The 18,809-nt window shown below is 32.5% G+C and overlaps 1 protein-coding gene across 1 annotated transcript in view; it reads right to left on the reverse strand.

The window, feature by feature from the left end:
- Positions 1 to 18,809, reverse strand: part of CNTN5 (contactin 5) — a 1,361,366-nt gene that overhangs the window by 278,062 nt on the left and 1,064,495 nt on the right. Inside the window, exons 12-13 of the mRNA XM_059185809.1 lie at positions 18,395 to 18,524; positions 16,202 to 16,352 (exon numbers count right to left, since the gene is read on the reverse strand). Coding sequence (XP_059041792.1) covers positions 16,202 to 16,352; positions 18,395 to 18,524 — 281 coding nt within the window. The remainder of the gene's footprint in view (positions 1 to 16,201; positions 16,353 to 18,394; positions 18,525 to 18,809) is intronic.

The following is an 18,809-nucleotide window of genomic DNA, read 5'->3' on the forward strand; positions in this document are numbered from 1 at the left end:
ATTTAAAGATACCTTTAGAGGCTTAGGAAGTTCTTTTTATCCTCTTTAGATAGTAGGAGATTTTTTTTTTAAAACATAAATAAATGTTGTATTTGATCAACAATTCTATTCTATTGAAATAACCTTATCATTTTTCTTGTTTACTCTTTAATGTGGTAAATTACATTAATTATTTTTCCCATGTTAAACCAAATTGGTTTCCTATGTAAAGCTCAACTTGTTTACATAGTATCTTTTTCTAGATGCTGCTGTTTTCTATTTGCAAATATTTCATTTAGAACTGTTTATATCTATGTTCATGAGAGTGATTGTTTTTTTTTTTTTGAGAGTGATTGGTTTTTATATTTACTTCCCATACTCACACTTTGAAATATGGTTTTTATATTTACTTCTTATACTCACACTTTGAAATAGCTGTAAGATTCGAATTATTTATTCTTTGGTAGAACTTTCCAATAAAAATATCTAGGTCTGCAGGATTTTGGCTGTGTGCATGTAAATGTTTTTTAACTATTAATATAATAGTAGACTACTTAGATTTTCCAGTTCTTTTGAGTCAGCTTGGGAAATTATGTTTTATTTATCCATTTTATATAAATATTCAACTTTGTTGACATTCAATTATTCTTCAAAATCTTTTAATACTTTTTCAATTTGTTTGTAGAATCTGTGCTTAAGTTTCCATTTTTTTCTCTTATTTTATTTATTTTTTAAATATCTTCCCTCATTTTCTAGATCACTAGAAACATGGGACTTTTTTTTAGCTTTTTTGAAAGGACCAATATTTGGCTTTACCAGTCATCTAATTGTGCTTGATATTTATTAAGGTAATTTAAATAATTTTGGTTTAATCATTTTCTTGTTTAATCTGTTCATGTTGCTTTCCTAATTTCCTAAGACAGATGTTTAGTTCTTTAATTTCAGTTTTTTTTTTTTTTTTTTTTTACTTTTCTAATGTAAGTACATAAAACCATAGATTTTCCTCTAAGTTCTGGAATACAAGGGAGATATGTTAAATCATCTCTGATAGTAGATTCACATATTTTTTTTATAGACTTGTTCATTTTTATTTTCATGTTTTGAGGCAATGTTATGAGATTGTTACAGATTTAAAATTGTTACGTTTATTTGATCACTCTAAGTATGTTTATATAGTAATTATCTTTATGTTTCTTTTGGTTTGTGCCTCAAATGAAACATGAAATAATTTAGTAAAAGTATTCTTAACATTAAGACATTAGTATAAATATTAGCATAAAATTAGTTTATATATATGTTTATTATTACATTATATATTATATGTATATGTATATGATGTACCTATGTATATGTATATACATATGTTTATGTATATGTATATACATATGTTTATGTATATGATATATATATATATTGATATATATATATATATATGCTATGCTACTGTTTTCAAGCCTTTGGGTTTTTTCTCCCAGGCTTTGAGATTTAAAATATTATTGTTTTATATGACAACTTTTGTTTACCTTTACATACATTTTAATATATATTAATACTTCCACTGGTTTTCATTCACTGTTGTACCTTAAGTACCTGGGATTATATTCATGTTTAGTACTACACTGAACAATGAAGTATAAATTAGGGCTGCTAGCCCTTAATTACAGCACCTAAATGGAAGATTTCCCCTCTGAGACCCAAGATCAATAACTGTTCTTATGGTTTTCTGAGTGGATTGATTATATAATCAATCTTATGAGTTTTCTGAGTGGCTTGATTATATAATGTTAAGTTTTATGTGGCAGTGGTATATATATATATATGTATATATTTGTCATTTTTGAGCTTAACCTTATAAGAGGCATGCCCCAAGCTTTGTCTTTTTCTTTCTCAGCCTATCAATATGAGAAACCAATGTTTAATGTCAGCAAATGCCCTAGAGGTGAAAATCAGCTTCATCGCTGGATAAGCTCAGATCTTGGCTTTAACATTTTTCCTGACTTTCTGGCCAGCTCATTGAGAAAATCAAGATATTTGAATACAATTTATTTATATATTTATTTTTAAGTCATCAATTTTTTTTCTTTTAGGAAAATTTGTGCAGTTTTCTGTTATATTGAACTTAAATATAACTTTTAAAATTATATAGTAAAAGTGGATGCCCCAAAACAGATGTGAATTGAATCTTTCAAAGTCTAACCTTTGGCTACTAAATTAAACACAAATTCAATCTGGCTTTCCAATTCTCCTCAGTTTGTCCTCAGCTATTCAATCTTTCCAGCTAATAGTACTTCCTTTTCAAAAAAGTGCCCTGTATTCATGACTGTTTTTGCAAATTCTGAACTGTCTAAAATACATTCTATCTCTGGGGCAACTGAGTAGCTCAGACAGCTAAGTGTCTGACTCTTTTTTCAGCTAGGGTCATGATCTTGGGGTTGTGATGATTAAGCTCCCCATCAGGCTCCACACTCAGTGGAGATTCTGTTTTAGGATTTTCTCTTTTTCCCTCTGTCCCTCACCACCTCACTCTCAGGCACACTCTCTCTTTCTCTTTCTCAAAGAAAAATTAATGAATCTTAAAAAAATAAATAAATAAAACACATTGCACCTCTACATGTCAAAATCCTATTCAAGGAACATTTCAAATGACAGTTCATCCAAGTTTCCTCTCATCTTCCACCAAGATTTTATTTTCTTTTTTCTTAACTCTCAAAGTTTTTTTGTACAGTGGAATAGACCAAGAACTGATTTGACTTCAAAGAGAATTAGGGTCCCTTTCTGATTCTCCAACTTCTATGTGTGTGACCTTAGGCAATCTCTTTATGACTCAATTACTTTATTTAAAACAGGAATGATTATATCTTCCTTATAATATTACCTTATTGTGAGGATTGAAATAAAGTAATGCATATATAAAATAGCCAGTTCTCAATAAGTGGTATTTTATCATTATCTTCAATATCCTGTTAATGATACCTAAATAATATTTATTAAGTACCCTGTGTTAATAAGCCTATGTTAGCATTACCTTAAATATCTTGTGTTACAGTTACCTATGCTTTAGTTTTATTGCCTATTAGGCAATTGCCTCATTTGGGAATGGAAATCTTTCTTACTTATCTCGGAATGAATGACATAGTGTCTTACATTCAATATAGTTTGAAATAAATTTTGTTTACACTGAAATAAACTGAATTGAATAGAAGAGTATCTAGATGGTATTAGGGAAAAGAGAAATGAAGCTACCATTACAATTAGAAAGAGAAACAAAACCAAATTGGTACTCTGAAACCTCCAGATCCAACTAAAAACACGGATGTCATCTTATATTTATATATCTATTTATCTATGTATTTATTGATTTATCGATTCATAAATAATTCTGTTATTCAAGTAAAGCAAAGTAAGCATGCTAACAATAAAATTTATTTAGGTTATTTTTATGAAAATGATCTGTAGGTTGTTTTTCATTGTCATCAAGGTTGTCATTCTAATTCCCATTATGAATCAACCATAGTTAAATTAGATCTTGATTTATGCGAAAATTGAAAAGAAGTGACTATGTAACTCTCAGAGGAAGTTAAAAATCTCCATTATAAAATACTTTCTTTTAAACATTCTCAGAGTCTTCTTTTTCACTATTTTATATTAAATGAAGAGTCACTTGGGGAGGTAGTAGGATCAGTCAGTAGCATGTACATAGATGCTTGAATTCCCAAGTATTTTGGATGTTGTTTGTATTAAGGACAAATTAAGCTGAAAGTTGTAGTCTGGGGGGCTTTTGGAAAAGAAAAGCTTTTAAGCAATTAATGGATTGTTCAAGTTGTGCCTATGTGGAGAGCATAACCAGGCAACTTGTGTAGCAATTTATAGTAACTGGGGTAAATGAACCATAGTTAGAAGTAGAATTTATGAACTGTTTGCTAAATTGATAATTAGCTAGCAATATAATGCTACAAACTGGAGGTGTTCGTAGCAAAACAGAGCTGGGATTATCTTGTTGGCATTTACAGTTTAAATTAACTGACTTCCTCAGTGTTACCTCAATTGGGAGTTAAGGCCTCTTTTGTTATATTTAACATTTTCTTTTTTTTTTTTAAGTAGAAACAAGAAAAACTGGTGGTAAGATCAGGAAAAAAAAGACTGAAGATCTTTGAAAAGGAACTTTTGAAACCTTAATTTTGAGAAATATTGGTAACATATAAGTTAAGTTGTTCTTATATGCTTGTCTTCTGTGTTCAAATGAATGTCATTAATTTGAAGATTTGAGACCAAATATTATACTACCTAAACACACTGTTGAAGGTACAATCATTTGAAAAATGTGAGAATTCTTTTGTCTTTTCATTCCTATTCAACTATTTGGCATGGTGTGAGCACATTTTTTCTCAGTAAATTTGAATTATTTGGGGTTATTTACTGTTTGAGGGAGACCAAGTTAAGAAACACGGAACACCTATCAAAACAGTGTGGATCTACAATGGGAAAAGTGTAAAAGCACAGAGCAGAAGCATTGCAATAACGCCACCTTAGAATTATTCCATCTATAACATTAGATCAATTGATCAGTGTCATTAAAAAAAGGACAATAAATATTTCTTATAATTGGATTGCTAATCAATATCAGTGTGGTCTAGTTTGTCACAAAGTAAAATGTAGAAAAAGAAATTAAAGGTAATATGAAATTTTGGCCACACCATGTGTTAGTTTTTAGTTGGGTACCTTGTCTTTTATTAGAAGTAAAATTAGATTTAAATTAGGTTCTTCATTTGGAGGATTTTCTGGACTTTTGTGAGGAGCGTGTGTGTGTGTGTGTGTGTGTGTGTGTGTGTGAAACAACTTATGAAGTTGATCATGCAGCTTTTGAGTATAGACAGGGAAGCTGAATCCTTTTGGCACTAAGAAGGAATTTTATCACCATTCTCCATGTAAACTGAAATGCAGCATCATTGCTAAACAATTTGATTGTTAGGATCATCAAAGAATTATTGACTAGCAGCAAGCTTGGTTTTAAGCTTCTTTGTGATGGATGATTTTGAACAAGTCACTTTATCCATTTGAGTTAAAACATTTTATTTATTTAAGAAATAGAGAGAGGGAGAGAGACAACAGAAGCAGGATGAGGGCCAGAGGGAGAAGCAGACTTCCCGCTGAGCAGGGAGCCAACTTGGGCCCAATCCCAGGACCCTGGGATCATGATCTGAGCCAAAGGCAGATGCCCAACAGACTGAGCCACCCAGGCATCCCATTCTTTTGAGTTTAAATTTCAAAATGTGTATGCCAGAGATGACAACATCTAAATTAGAGGACTGTGAACTGACACATATAGAAACTAAATTAAAGATTAGAAGTTGACTTAATTCATTTATCTAACTTCCTAGTAACTACAGCTTCTTGGTAATTATATCAGCTTGAGCATTTCCAAAGCTGAGAAAGTATAGGAAGTGTCTTTTCCTTTGAGTTAGTATTTCAAATGTTGTTGAGTTTGACCAGCAAGCTACAAGGAAGGGAGAAGAGAAAGTGGGGAAGTTTGAGTTAAGATGATTAAATAGGAAAATGAAAACCCTGTTCTGGGGAATGGTGAGTATCTCTGTAGTTTGAAGCTACAATATTTAAAATTTTGGGGGGAGGGGGCAGCAGAAATGGGTAGAGAACAAACACAGAGAGAGAGAAAAAGATAGTTGAACAGGTGGGTAAAGATGCTGAACTTCATGTTAGTAGTACCTTGTATATTTTATTCATAACTCCATTGCGGGCATTGAGCATTATAGCATATAGACCCTTAAAATATTAGGTAGAATCATATGAAATTCTTGCTATTCACTCATTTTAAACAGACAAAAATGGAACATATTTCATATAGTTCAATCTTTTATTTGTTAGATGGTTTAATTAATAAATGTGGAAAAATACAGAGAACTTCAAATATACTCATGAATTATGGTTGTATTCAGTACAAGATTGAGATCAATAGTTTCAGCAGGAGGATGACACAGTCAAAGGTGTGCTTTGGAAAGTTTCTTCTAGCTATATGGAGAGGCATGGTTTATATGGGGGGGGTGGGGAGAAATGAAAAGCACAATTTAGAATGTTTGCTAATTGAGATATTTTAAGAGCCTAAAATTCAGCATTGTCAAGAAAACAAAAAAAGAAACAAAGAAAGAAGAGATAAAGAGTAGAATGGTTACTATATACTTATTAGTTTGAAAATGTAATTTTCTCTTGTTGTGAAGGTTTGTTCAATTGGTCTGTTGATTGAAAGGATGTTAGAATAAGAGAAGGATCTATTCAAATGCAATTAAAGCTGAATCTCTAGGGCAAATTACATCAATTCTCCTGTAATAAACCTCTAAAAGACTAGGACAAGCAGTTTGAATTGTTTTCAAATCCAAGTAGTTTCTCTCTTTGAAGATTGAAAAAAATGCAGCAGAATGACTTAATACTTTTATTTTCATATGTTCAGATAAAATTAAACTTTTTGAATTATATGATTAGAAATATATGTGGTTTTATCTTTTTTTTTTTAAAGATTTTATTTATTTATTTGACAGAGAGAGAGAGATCGCAAGTAGGCAGGGAGGCAGGCCAAGAGAGAGGAGGAAGCAGGGTCCCGGCCGAGCAGAGAGCCCAATGCAGGCCTCCATCCCAGGACCCTGAAATCATGACCCACTGATCAGCAGAGGCCCAACCCACTGAGCCACCCAGACACCCCTATGTGGTTTTATCTTAAGAAAATTTCTTCTATAAATTTTTAATGTTACCATAACTTTCCTTACTGATTAGCTCAGTATAAAAATAATTATATACAATTTGTATCGTACAATTGTATATAATAATTACATAAAAGTTGTAAAATATAGAAAAGCACAAAAGTAAAATTATACATAATCCATCTTTTAGAGAAAACCTATGAACAATTTATATTTATAGTCTCTATGCTTTATACTCTTTTGTGTTTCCATGTTTACAGGCCTGCTTTTATCTGTTGGAAATGTTCTTGGTTTTCCATATCTCTCTTTGTTATTTCTCTCAATGCCCCAGAGTCTCTTCCTCAAACGTTAATTTTGACACCAGTCAGTTAAACAAACCCATGTCAAATGTTCAGAGGTTACTAGGGCTCTAATGCAATTCAAGTAGACTAAGTCAATATGTTGTTTCCCATCTTTTTACATCTTATGTAGAGGTATTGTGACTCCTGGAAAACTGAAAAGACTGTGTATTTCTTTTTTGGCTAGAAGCAGCACATAGAACTATATGATTTCCAGAATCCATTGATATCAATATACTCCAACCATATCAACATTCTTAATTTATATCACTACTTATTGGCATCATTGTTTATGAATCCCTTAAATCCTAAAATTTATATCTTCTCTCATCCCATTGCTGGATTCATAATCTCCAAGTTTATTTTGAATTTAATGTTGATAGGGTGGAATATGGAGAGTAATATTTTGCCACCTTAAAGAATTGTTTCCATGTAAGACAGGGTTTTAAGCCAAACTTTGTAGAGAGTCTTCATTAATGAACTTAGTAGATATGGAAATAAAGTAGAGGTTAGTGTAAGATTCCCTCTACTAGCTCTTATATTGATTTTGCTGAGTTTCAGCCATCTAGGCTTGAACAAGCTATTGATCATTTCTTAATTTAGCCCATTTTTATCTGAAGGGGTAATTCTTATTGGAGGCCTAGAATTTGCTTGTCTATATTCATAATTTCTAGTGCTGCTATGACTGAACCTTTTTCTACTTTTGTGTTTTTACTAGTATTTTAGAGGGAAGGTGGTGAAGGTTAATGAGGCAGAACCTTCTGCCATTAGTTTTCATTGAAACCAGGAAGTCAGTATCTTAACTTCATCACAATGAATGTGAGGTCATTTTCTTCTTTCCTGTCATCTCCTTAAACTTGGTGAAGCTATGGAGCAGCAAGTCACCATCCTGAGTGTTAACACATTGTATATTGTAAGCAGTTTGTAGATATTAAAACTTATGTGGTCAATTAACAACCTTCTCTTTCTTTAGATAAATAATATCATTTTGACCATTTTATTTCCTTTGAAACCATAGATTTTAATTTACAAAGGAAGTGAAGTGATATATTTTTGATATATGAATGTTCATATTCTCTCATTATACAATTTCTTAGGCACCAAAAACCCCCAAGATACCTAGGGTCTACATTGTTTTATGTTCTTAATATGTAAAAGACATTGTCACAGAGGAAACAACAAAACAGCTTGTTCATTAGCAAACACAGCATGTAGGTAGAAACAAAGGGACCCTAATTATCTCCATGAATTCCTATTCTTCCTTAAAAAAGGAAGACCCTATTTCCCCTCATAACAGTGTCCTTTAGGGCTTGTACTACAAGTATATTTTTCCATGTATCTGTGAGTCAGTATGTAAGCCTGATCATTTTTGCCTAATAAACGCAACATGAATTCCCACCAGAAGTCAACTAATGGGTACTTCAAGTGCAATTTTCTGTGTGTGTTAAATGGGGAAGTTAAAAACTTCACTGTTCTGAAGCTCCTTTGGTGTACAGGGAAGTTTTACAAAGGACATTTTTAGACAGTCCCATAAAAGAAAAATTAGACTCTAATACTTGCCCTCCATAGGATAATTTTTATTTTTTTGGATGCAGGATTTCTTTAGCACCCGTTGGAATTATAGTCCTTTGGCCAGAAATGAAAACTGGTACTTAAACCAGTTTTATATTTCAATAATTGTAAATAATTTTTAAACATGAATGGCATATTCCATGACCTTCAATAATAATTTATATATATGCAGATGGAAAGAAAACAAAACAAAACAAAAAAACTGTCTTTACCGAAGAGTATGCATTCTTCATATTGGACAAGATTGTCTTTGTCCTCAAAAAGTACAGGAAATTGAACATGTAATAATGAAGGCTTAATATTTGTGCACTGCTGGAATGCTTCTGGGTGATTATATTTTAACAAAAGTTAATGGCCAAGTAATGGAAATAATGAGCTGAAGTGAAAATCCAATATGAGTTTGATAAGCAGAACATTTTGAATGAAAGTATACTAGAGGAAAAAATCTCTGTGGAACATTTCACGTCTTAGTACTCCTGGACCTCATTAGTTTAGATTGAAAGTGGATATGATTGATAAAGAAATCTAAAGGAATGTGTGCTAGTGATCTTTAAAAGTGATGGGGCAAAACCTGGAGTTCCTTTAAAAGAAAATGGAAACCAAAAAATAAAAGGGAAGAAAGAGTAAAAAAAATTCTTTAAAAGGCTGTGTTTCCATTAACTCTCTACATATATTCACCTATTTGCACATATTTGCACATGACCTATAATGTTGATGATGGAACAAATAAATGCTCAGTCTGCAATCAGAAACTATCTGAGAGATACTGAACTAAGAGTAGGTAAGGCTGATGAGAATGGTAAGTGTAGATTTGCAGTTCTGATGAACAAAGAATGTCACTTTAGAGAAACAGATTAATGAATAACATATTTATCACATGAAGAACCAAAATACTCCTTTAATCCCTTAAATCTTTAGAATCCATTCCTGTAACTACTGGAGAAAGAGAAAGAAATATATGTCAGTATTCAAAGAATCAAAAGTTCAAATGATACCACCATCATCACCACCATCACTACAATCAGCAGCAACAGCATCAATATCATCACAAATAACATTCATGGAGCATTTGTTATACCAGCCATGGTATTTTATAAAATTTCTTTCAATTCCCACAACCCAATGTGTTATACTTTTGAATTCTAGTTTTTAAGTAAGGAAATAAATTAATTTTATAAGGAAACTTCATAGTCTTCAGGATAAGCAGGGCAACTAAGTCTTGTTTTATACATTGGGTTATACTGTTATCCACAATGTTAAAGTGCTTCATAAATTAAAACTGTATGGACTTATTAGCAGTCATCCTCATTATCAATAATAATATGGTTTACTTTTTGAGCAGCAGTTCCTATTGAACATTCTGTGATTTAAATAAGAAATAACTACACAGAACTCAAATTGTAATATAACTTATTATATAATTTAGGTATATCATTTAGGGTCAAATGAATGAGATATTTTGTAATATATAAGTAGGTAACTTCTTTGTTAATCAGATTTCTTCTGAAAGTCATATTATGTTCTAGTTATTACTTACTGAACTTTAAATTTTTAGAAAATGATTTACATATATTTTTAGTAGAAGAGATAAATTAAAAAACAAACAAAGACCATCCCCTTCCAAAACAAACAAACAAAAAAAAGACAAAATTTGAAAGATTCAATCAAAATTTGGAAGAAAAAGAGATGTCAATATGTCCTTTAGCATTCTGTTGATAAAACAAATGATTAACTATTAATCTTCAATTGTTATAACATTTCATTTACAATTTAGAGTTAAATTGCAGTTGGCCATAGGTTTAAATTCTTTTTTTTTATTTGAGTTTCTGACATGTTTTCAAATAATTAAGTGAAATTAAGTGCTATTTTTCTGCAATTAACATCTTGCATTGCATTTTTATTTTCGTGCTCTGGACATAATTTTATGCTTTTTAAAGTGCTGTATTTTTCACATTTGAATGTTTCTTTTATAATACATTATTATTTTTGGTACTTTCCTCCAATAGAATACTAGTTTCTATATGCCTGCATAGGAAATTGCCATTTGCTTTTTCAATCTTTAATTTGAAATCAATCCAAAATAACTGTAAACATTGTGAATGAAAGACAAGTCTAATTCATTTAACATTTTTTCCAAATATTATAGGTTGGATAAGTGGGGAACCTATTTGATGTAGATCACATGAATATTAAATATACTTGTATTCCAATAAAATAAACCATTATTTGAACCTGTATTCCTAATGTGCAATAATGTGACATAAACTTTTCAAAATCTTATCAGTTTTTTTTTTTATAAACATATATTTTTATCCCCAGGGGTACAGGTCTGTGAATCACCAGGTTTACACACTTCACAGCACTCACCAAATCACATACCCTCCCCAATGTCCATAATCCCACCCCCTTCTCCCAAACCCCCTCCCCCCAGCAATCCTCAGTTTGTTTTGTGAGATTAAGAGTCACTTATGGTTTGTCTCCCTCCCAATCCCATCTTGTTTCATTTATTCTTCTTCTACCCACTTAAGCCCCCATGTTGCATCACCACTTCCTCATATCAGGGAGATCATATGATAGTTGTCTTTCTCTGCTTGACTTATTTCGCTAAGCATGATACGCTCTAGTTCCATCCATGTTGTTGCAAATGGCAAGATTTCATTTCTTTTAATGGCTGCATAGTATTCCATTGTGTATATATACCACATCTTCTTGATCCATTCATCTGTTGATGGACATCTAGGTTCTTTCCATAGTTTGGCTATTGTGGACATTGCTGCTATAAACATTCGGGTGCATGTGCCCCTTTGGATCACTACATTTGTATCTTTAGGGTAAATACCCAATAGTGCAATTGCTGGGTCATAGGGCAGTTCTATTTTCAACATTTTGAGGAACCTCCATGCTGTTTTCCAGAGTGGCTGCACCAGCTTGCATTCCCACCAACAGTGTAGGAGGATTCCCCTTTCTCTGCATCCTCGCCAGCATCTGTCATTTCCTGACTTGTTGATTTTAGCCATTCTGACTGGTGTGAGGTGATATCTCATTGTGGTTTTGATTTGTATTTCCCTGATGCCGAGTGATATGGAGCACTTTTTCATGTGTCTGTTGGCCATCTGGATGTCCTATTCTCCTGAAACTGTTCCAAAAAATAGAAATGGAAGGAAAACTTCCAAACTCATTTTATGAGGCCAGCATCACCTTGATCCCAAAACCAGACAAAGATCCCACCAAAAAAGAGAGCTATAGACCGATATCCTTGATGAACACAGATGCGAAAATACTCAACAAAATACTAGCCAATAGGATTCAACAGTACATTAAAAAGATTATTCACCACGACCAAGTGGGATTTATTCCAGGGCTGTAAGGTTGGTTCAACATCCGCAAATCAGTCAATGTGATACAACACATCAATAAAAGAAAGAACAAGAACCATATGATACTCTCAATAGATGCTGAAAAAGCATTTGACAAAGTACAGCATCCCTTCCTGATCAAAACTCTTCAAAGTGTAGGGATAGAGGGCACATACCTCAATATCATCAAAGCCATCTATGAAAAACCCACCGCAAATATCATTCTCAATGGAGAAAAACTGAAAGCTTTTCCACTAAGGTCAGGAACACGGCAGGGATGTCCATTATCACCACTGCTATTCAACATAGTACTAGAGGTCCTAGCCTCAGCAATCAGACAACAAAAGGAAATTAAAGGCATCCAAATCGGCAAAGAAGAAGTCAAATTATCACTCTTCGCAGATGATATGATACTCTATGTGGAAAACCCAAAAGACTCCACTCCAAAACTGCTAGAACTTATACAGGAATTCAGTAAAGTGTCAGGATATAAAATCAATGCACAGAAATCAGTTGCATTTCTCTACACCAACAGCAAGACAGAAGAAAGGGAAATTAAGGAGTCCATCCCATTTACAATTGCACCCAAAACCATAAGATACCTAGGAATAAACCTAACCAAAGAGACACAGAATCTATACTCAGAAAACTATAAAGTACTCATGAAAGAAATTGAGGAAGACACAAAGAAATGGAAAAATGTTCCATGCTCCTGGATTGGAAGAATAAATATTGTGAAAATGTCTATGCTACCTAAAGCAATCTACACATTTAATGCAATTCCTATCAAAGTACCATCCATCTTTTTCAAAGAAATGGAACAAATAATGCTAAAATTTATATGGAACCAGAAAAGACCTCGAATAGCCAAAGGGATATTGAAAAAGAAAGCCAACGTTGGTGGCACCACAATTCCGGACTTCAAGCTCTATTACAAAGCTGTCATCATCAAGACAGCATGGTACTGGCACAAAAACAGACACATAGATCAATGAAACAGAATAGAGAGCCCAGAAATAGACCCTCAAATCTATGGTCAACTAATCTTCGACAAAGCAGGAAAGAATGTCCAATGGAAAAAAGACAGCCTCTTCAATAAATGGTGCTGGGAAAATTGGACAGCCACATGCAGAAAAATGAAATTGGACCATTTCCTTACACCACACACAAAAATAGACTCAAAATGGATGAAGGACCTCAACGTGAGAAAGGAATCCATCAAAATCCTTGAGGAGAACACGGGCAGCAACCTCTTCGACCTCTGCCGCAGCAACATCTTCCTAGGAACAACGCAAAAGGCAAGGGAAGCAAGGGCAAAAATGAACTATTGGGATTTCATCAAGATCAAAAGCTTTTGCACAGCAAAGGAAACAGTTCACAAAATCAAAAGACAACTGACAGAATGGGAGAAGATATTTGCAAACGACATATCAGATAAAGGACTAGTGTCCAGAATCTATAAAGAACTTAGCAAACTCAACACCCAAAGAACAAATAATCCAATCAAGAAATGGGCAGAGGACATGAACAGACATTTCTGCAAAGAAGACATCCTTATTAGTTTTCTAATACCTCCCTTTCCACTTAACTTCATATTCACAACTCTTATTAGGTGGTGTGCTTTATAACTGAGAGAAGTGAACTAAAAATTTTTATAAGAAAATAAGGTGTTACATGTAATTGGCATTTTATTTTAAAGAATATTTAATGTTTACATTTGAGATTTTTATTTTCAAGTTTCTATTCATATTTTTAGAAAAAATATGTAGGTATTTGAAAAATATCTACATATTGTAAATATGAAAAATATGTAGATATTTTTCAAATATCTACGTATGTCTTCTTACACTTCTATATATAGCTTCATGTAAAGTCTTTCTATTGTTATTTAAATATTAGCCTTTTATTTTAATACTTGAATGTTTAATATTGTTATATCTAAATATATTGTATTCTTCATGAAACCTGGGACTACACAATAAAGTGACAAATTGTACATTAGTAAAAACAATATTTTGCAAGTGTGCCTGACAATTTTAAATATAAAAATACTTCTGGAGTTATTAAATTAAACCAATTTACAAACATAAACAGATAGATAAGAGTTTACAAACATAAACATACAGATCAGAATAGGCAAAATGTTGATCAAATGTGGCCCAGTCTTGCTTTTAATTGAATAAATAAAAATACAAGTGTTTCACATTTTAGCCTCCTTCCTGAATGGTATTTTGACCAAAAGTATTTGAGACTTGTAAAACTGAGTGATCTGAGTTTGAAGCCAGTGTATTTGTTTCACTAGCTTAAGGAGATAGATGTGAGGAGAAAAGGAATCAAGAAAACTGGAAAATTTATAAACTGTTTTTCAATTTATGGGGATAAAAAGTTTAATATGTTTATATTTGTTGCAGCAGAAAATTCATAATTTTGTTCCTCTCTCAATACATTTGCCTTGACAATTGTGATGCCACCTACTTTTTAAGACTCATGGAATGTCTATGAATACTTGCTGAGGAACATTCTATGGTAAACTGAAATAAATAAGACAAGATTCACATACTACCTACAAACAACACAAAGTAATGCATTTCGGATATAGTGGGTTACACCAATATGCCAAATACATTTTGATGATATAAAAATTTTTAGTGCAATAAGATAAAATGATAAACCATTTAAATTCTTTGATCTTACTATACAAAAATATTTTATTCTGCTTTAATAAGGGTTGTGTCAGGTATTTTTTTTTTTAATTTCTATGAGCAACAATACCAAAAGAATTCAATTCCACTCTAAGCAATTTAACCAAATGTAATTCAACCATTGATCTCACAGTTTGTCATTTTGCCCTGCTGCCTTTCTCAAGTAACAAAGATAAATTCTCTTTCAAAACAAGATACACTGGGGCACTTGGGTGGTTCAGTGGGTTAAGCCTCTACCTTCAGCTCTGGTCATGATCTCAGGGTCCTGGGATGGAGCCCAGCATTGGGCTCTCTGTTCAGCAGGGAGCCTACTTCCTACAGCAACCCCCACCTCCCGCCCACCACCGCCTGCCTCCCTGCCTACTTGTGATCTCTCTTTCTCTCTCTCTCTCAATCTGTCAAATAAATGGGTAAAATCTTAAAAACCAAACCAAACCAAACCAAAACAAACAACCCCCCCCCAAATACTCAATATAACCCATTTCAAACCCAGATGATCACCCTTTTCAGGCAATTATACATCTTTATGACTGAACTAAACCCAATCAGTCTGTCAATTATTTCATCTGAGACAAGCAGTTTAAATCAGTGTTTTTCAGATTAGAATGGGGAAAAAAAACACATTTCTAAAGAAAATTTTCAAATATTTCAAAATATTCCAAAATTACCAACAGAATTATTCAAATAAAACCCTAATACTGACATAAATTAACTTTTACTATATTATTACTTAGATCCAGACAGACATAAAATAAGGCATAAACTCCTTATCCTTATAGATCAAATGAAGAACAAAACCTTAAATGACGTATGCAACCTTATTTAAACATAAGAAAGGATATTATTTTGTCAAAGCTGAATCACCATTTGCAACACCAATATGTTAATGATTAATATAGCATGGGGTTTTGATTTTGGCATACATAGTCCTATGATGATTTGATTTATTCATAATTTTTCCCCATTTGTATTCCTATGATGTCCTTTGGCTTTGATTACTAAAAACAAATCTTTACACAATAAACATTCATCTGCACATTTCTCATTTGCCTATGGCAACTGAAATAATCCTATATTATTTTGCCTCAATAAGATTGAAAAAAAGAGGGCAAACCTAGACACAAATCTTAGTTGAAAGTACTCCCCATAAGTAATTATCTGAAAGATCCATCCTCATATCATTTAAAAATATTAACCTTAAAATAATGACACAACCTCTAAAAATTATTATATGTGACTTGTGAGTCTCTAAATGTGCAGATTCAAAATGAAACTCAAAATAACTAGCTTAAGAAACATGTTTGCTTTCTTTATAACCTGATGAAATTGTCTTTGGTGCTAAAACATCATGTAGGCAAAGGCATCTGACCCTATTGAAACAGAGCTTTTGGTTCTTTCCAATCATTATGTAGACAAAAATAATATTTTAATCTGTTAATGAAATATGGTTGAAATTATTGCAAAAGTCTTTCTTGTATACTCTTTATCATCTGCAACTTCAAAAAAGATTGATGTTAAAAATTTGAATTATGCAATAGACTTCTTACCTTTTATTCTCTCTCACTGCTTTGTCTCCCTTCTTCCAAGAGATGGTTGGTTTTGGAGAGCCTTGAGGTTTGCACTCTATGATGACTTCTTGGCCTTTGGTAACAATGATTGTTTTCTTCAGTTGATTCAATGCAAAAGTAGGAGCTGAAGCTATGACAAAAAAAAAATAAATAATAATGTTAATTCTTCCAGAAGCAATGGCAATAATCTCTAATGGATGATTCATCATGATTTTGCATCTCTTCTGGGAAACATTTGTAATAAAATTGTAGGATACCTACACATTTAAAGGGCATTAACTCAAAATTTAAACTTGTAATTAATTAATATCTTATTGGCTGCTCTTTCTATTAGTAGATAATGGTTTCGTATAATGTGGGGTCCATAGACAATGGCTGTTTCAAAAGATAACATGATTCAATTATGATTATCAGTTTTAATCATGAAAGACATTATAATGATCACCTTGAGCAAGAGAAGAAGGGGATGGCCAAGAAAGTCTATCGGGGACTTTCTTTGGAAAAATGGGGGTTACATGTGGAGTAATTGATCCTGTGTCATCCATTTCCTATCTATGAGTCTTAATACATATTTTACTTTAATGTTGTACAAAATTAAATGTAGTTTTTACAAAAATACATTTAAAATTGAATTATTTAAATTTCAATTAAAAATTTAACTTCATTGTTTGCAGTTATATAACAAGGTCTGATCATTCATTAATATTAATATTGTTTTCACTGATTTTCATGAAAATACTTTTGATTAAATTTCTTCAAGTAATTCTAGTGGGCAGCTGTGGGTTGAGGATACTGGACTAAAAGAACATGTGACACAGAGACCAACACACACACATAAAGACCTTTTTTAATCTAAAAGAGAACTTGAAAGATATGTCTAAGAGTCTACTCTATCTGAGACATTTATTTAAACCAATTTGACAACTTCATGGATATTTCATAAATATTTTATGTCCATTATACAGCAGTATAATGCATGGCACAACATCATTAAAAACTATGTATATAACAAGAAAGATATGTATATAATTGAGATGGGTTAAGAATTGAAAGAAAGGTGAAGGAATTTTATATGACTACAGATAATGATTTTGTTTGCTTAGTAGGAACAGAACTTGTAAGAGGTAATTTTGAAAATATCTCTAGTGAATGAGAAAAAAACATATTTGGGAGTATTTCTGGATAAACTATTAACTAGGTGAAGGCTGAATTAGCTTTCTTTTTTTTTAAAGATTTATTTGAGAAAGAGCACAAGCTGGGGAAGGGAGGAGGCCAGCCTCTGCACTGAGTTGGGGAGTCTGAAAGGGGCTTGATCCCAGGACCCTGAAATAATGACCTGAGTTGAAATCAGATGCTTAACCTACTGAGCCACCTGCTGAGTCACCCCGAATTGGCTTTTTAACTCAGAAATATTGGAGCATGAGCTGAGAAGAAAGTACATTTGTATTTGATTAGTTAGGCTGTAGGAGATGGAAATTTGGACTCCTGAGTCTATTTTAGGTGGGTTTATTATAATGTGGAAAAATTCTAAGAGCAAATATTCATAATTCAATAAGTTGACTTACAGTGTGCTACATTTAGCTGATATGTAAATGATAAATTCCCAGATTCCTGAGATCGTAGGTATTTCTGTTAATATTTGCTTTGGGAATTTTAGTGCAGAGCAAGTAGTGGGCTCCTGCTCACTTTGGGTGACATGAGTTATGAACACTTAAGTCTCTCTCTTGTATTACAAACTTCTCAGACCCAAGTTTAGGAAACTAGAATGCTAAAAAGTAAAATTCATTCAGTGGCCCAAACATGCTCAGTTTGGGAAGCCTATTCTATTGGAAGGAATCATTGGCTTAAATAGTAAGTACTTAAATAGTACTTAAATAGTAAGGTGCTAGTGTCCTATCAAGGGTGTAATCCCCTGGGACACCTGGATGTGGTCTCAGAAAGGCCTTCCTTTTCATGTAAGGATGATAATAGTTGGTACCCAATGATGAGAGGATGCTTTATCTTGGAGTGTTGTCTTGTCTATGATTAGCTGTATGGGTAAATATTAAGCATTTCTTTTCAAGTCATAAAATAGGTTTTTACAATCAGATTGTAAAATTTCAGTATAGGAAGAATTAGAGCATGAAAAGAAGCTACACATTTTTCCCATTTATTTACTTAGAAATTGCATACCTAGAATCTTCAGCTCAGCACTTGCATAAATGGCTCCATATTTATTTTCGGCCAAACACTGATACATTCCAGCATCCGACTGATTCACATGGTGGATCACCAACAATCCATTAACCATCTCAATCCTATTCTGTAACAAAATAAAAAAAATAGATATAGAAAGTGAATAAATTACACAGATTTTGCAGTAATTCTTTCCTAGACCAAGGGGGGAAAAAAGCCTCCAATAAATACAGCTGAGCATTACTTGACAACTTAGCAATATGAATTAACTGTTCATTATTTTATGATAAAATGTCTTTTGTAAATTATAACTATTTCTTGGCCAGAAAAGATATTATAACTGTATATTCCTGTAGTTATTCTTTAAAAAAAAAAAAGATTTTATGTATTTTTTTGACAGAGAGAGATCACA

Source organism: Mustela lutreola, chromosome 1 (genome assembly GCF_030435805.1).
Source record: "Mustela lutreola isolate mMusLut2 chromosome 1, mMusLut2.pri, whole genome shotgun sequence".
Lineage (NCBI taxonomy): Eukaryota > Metazoa > Chordata > Mammalia > Carnivora > Mustelidae > Mustela > Mustela lutreola.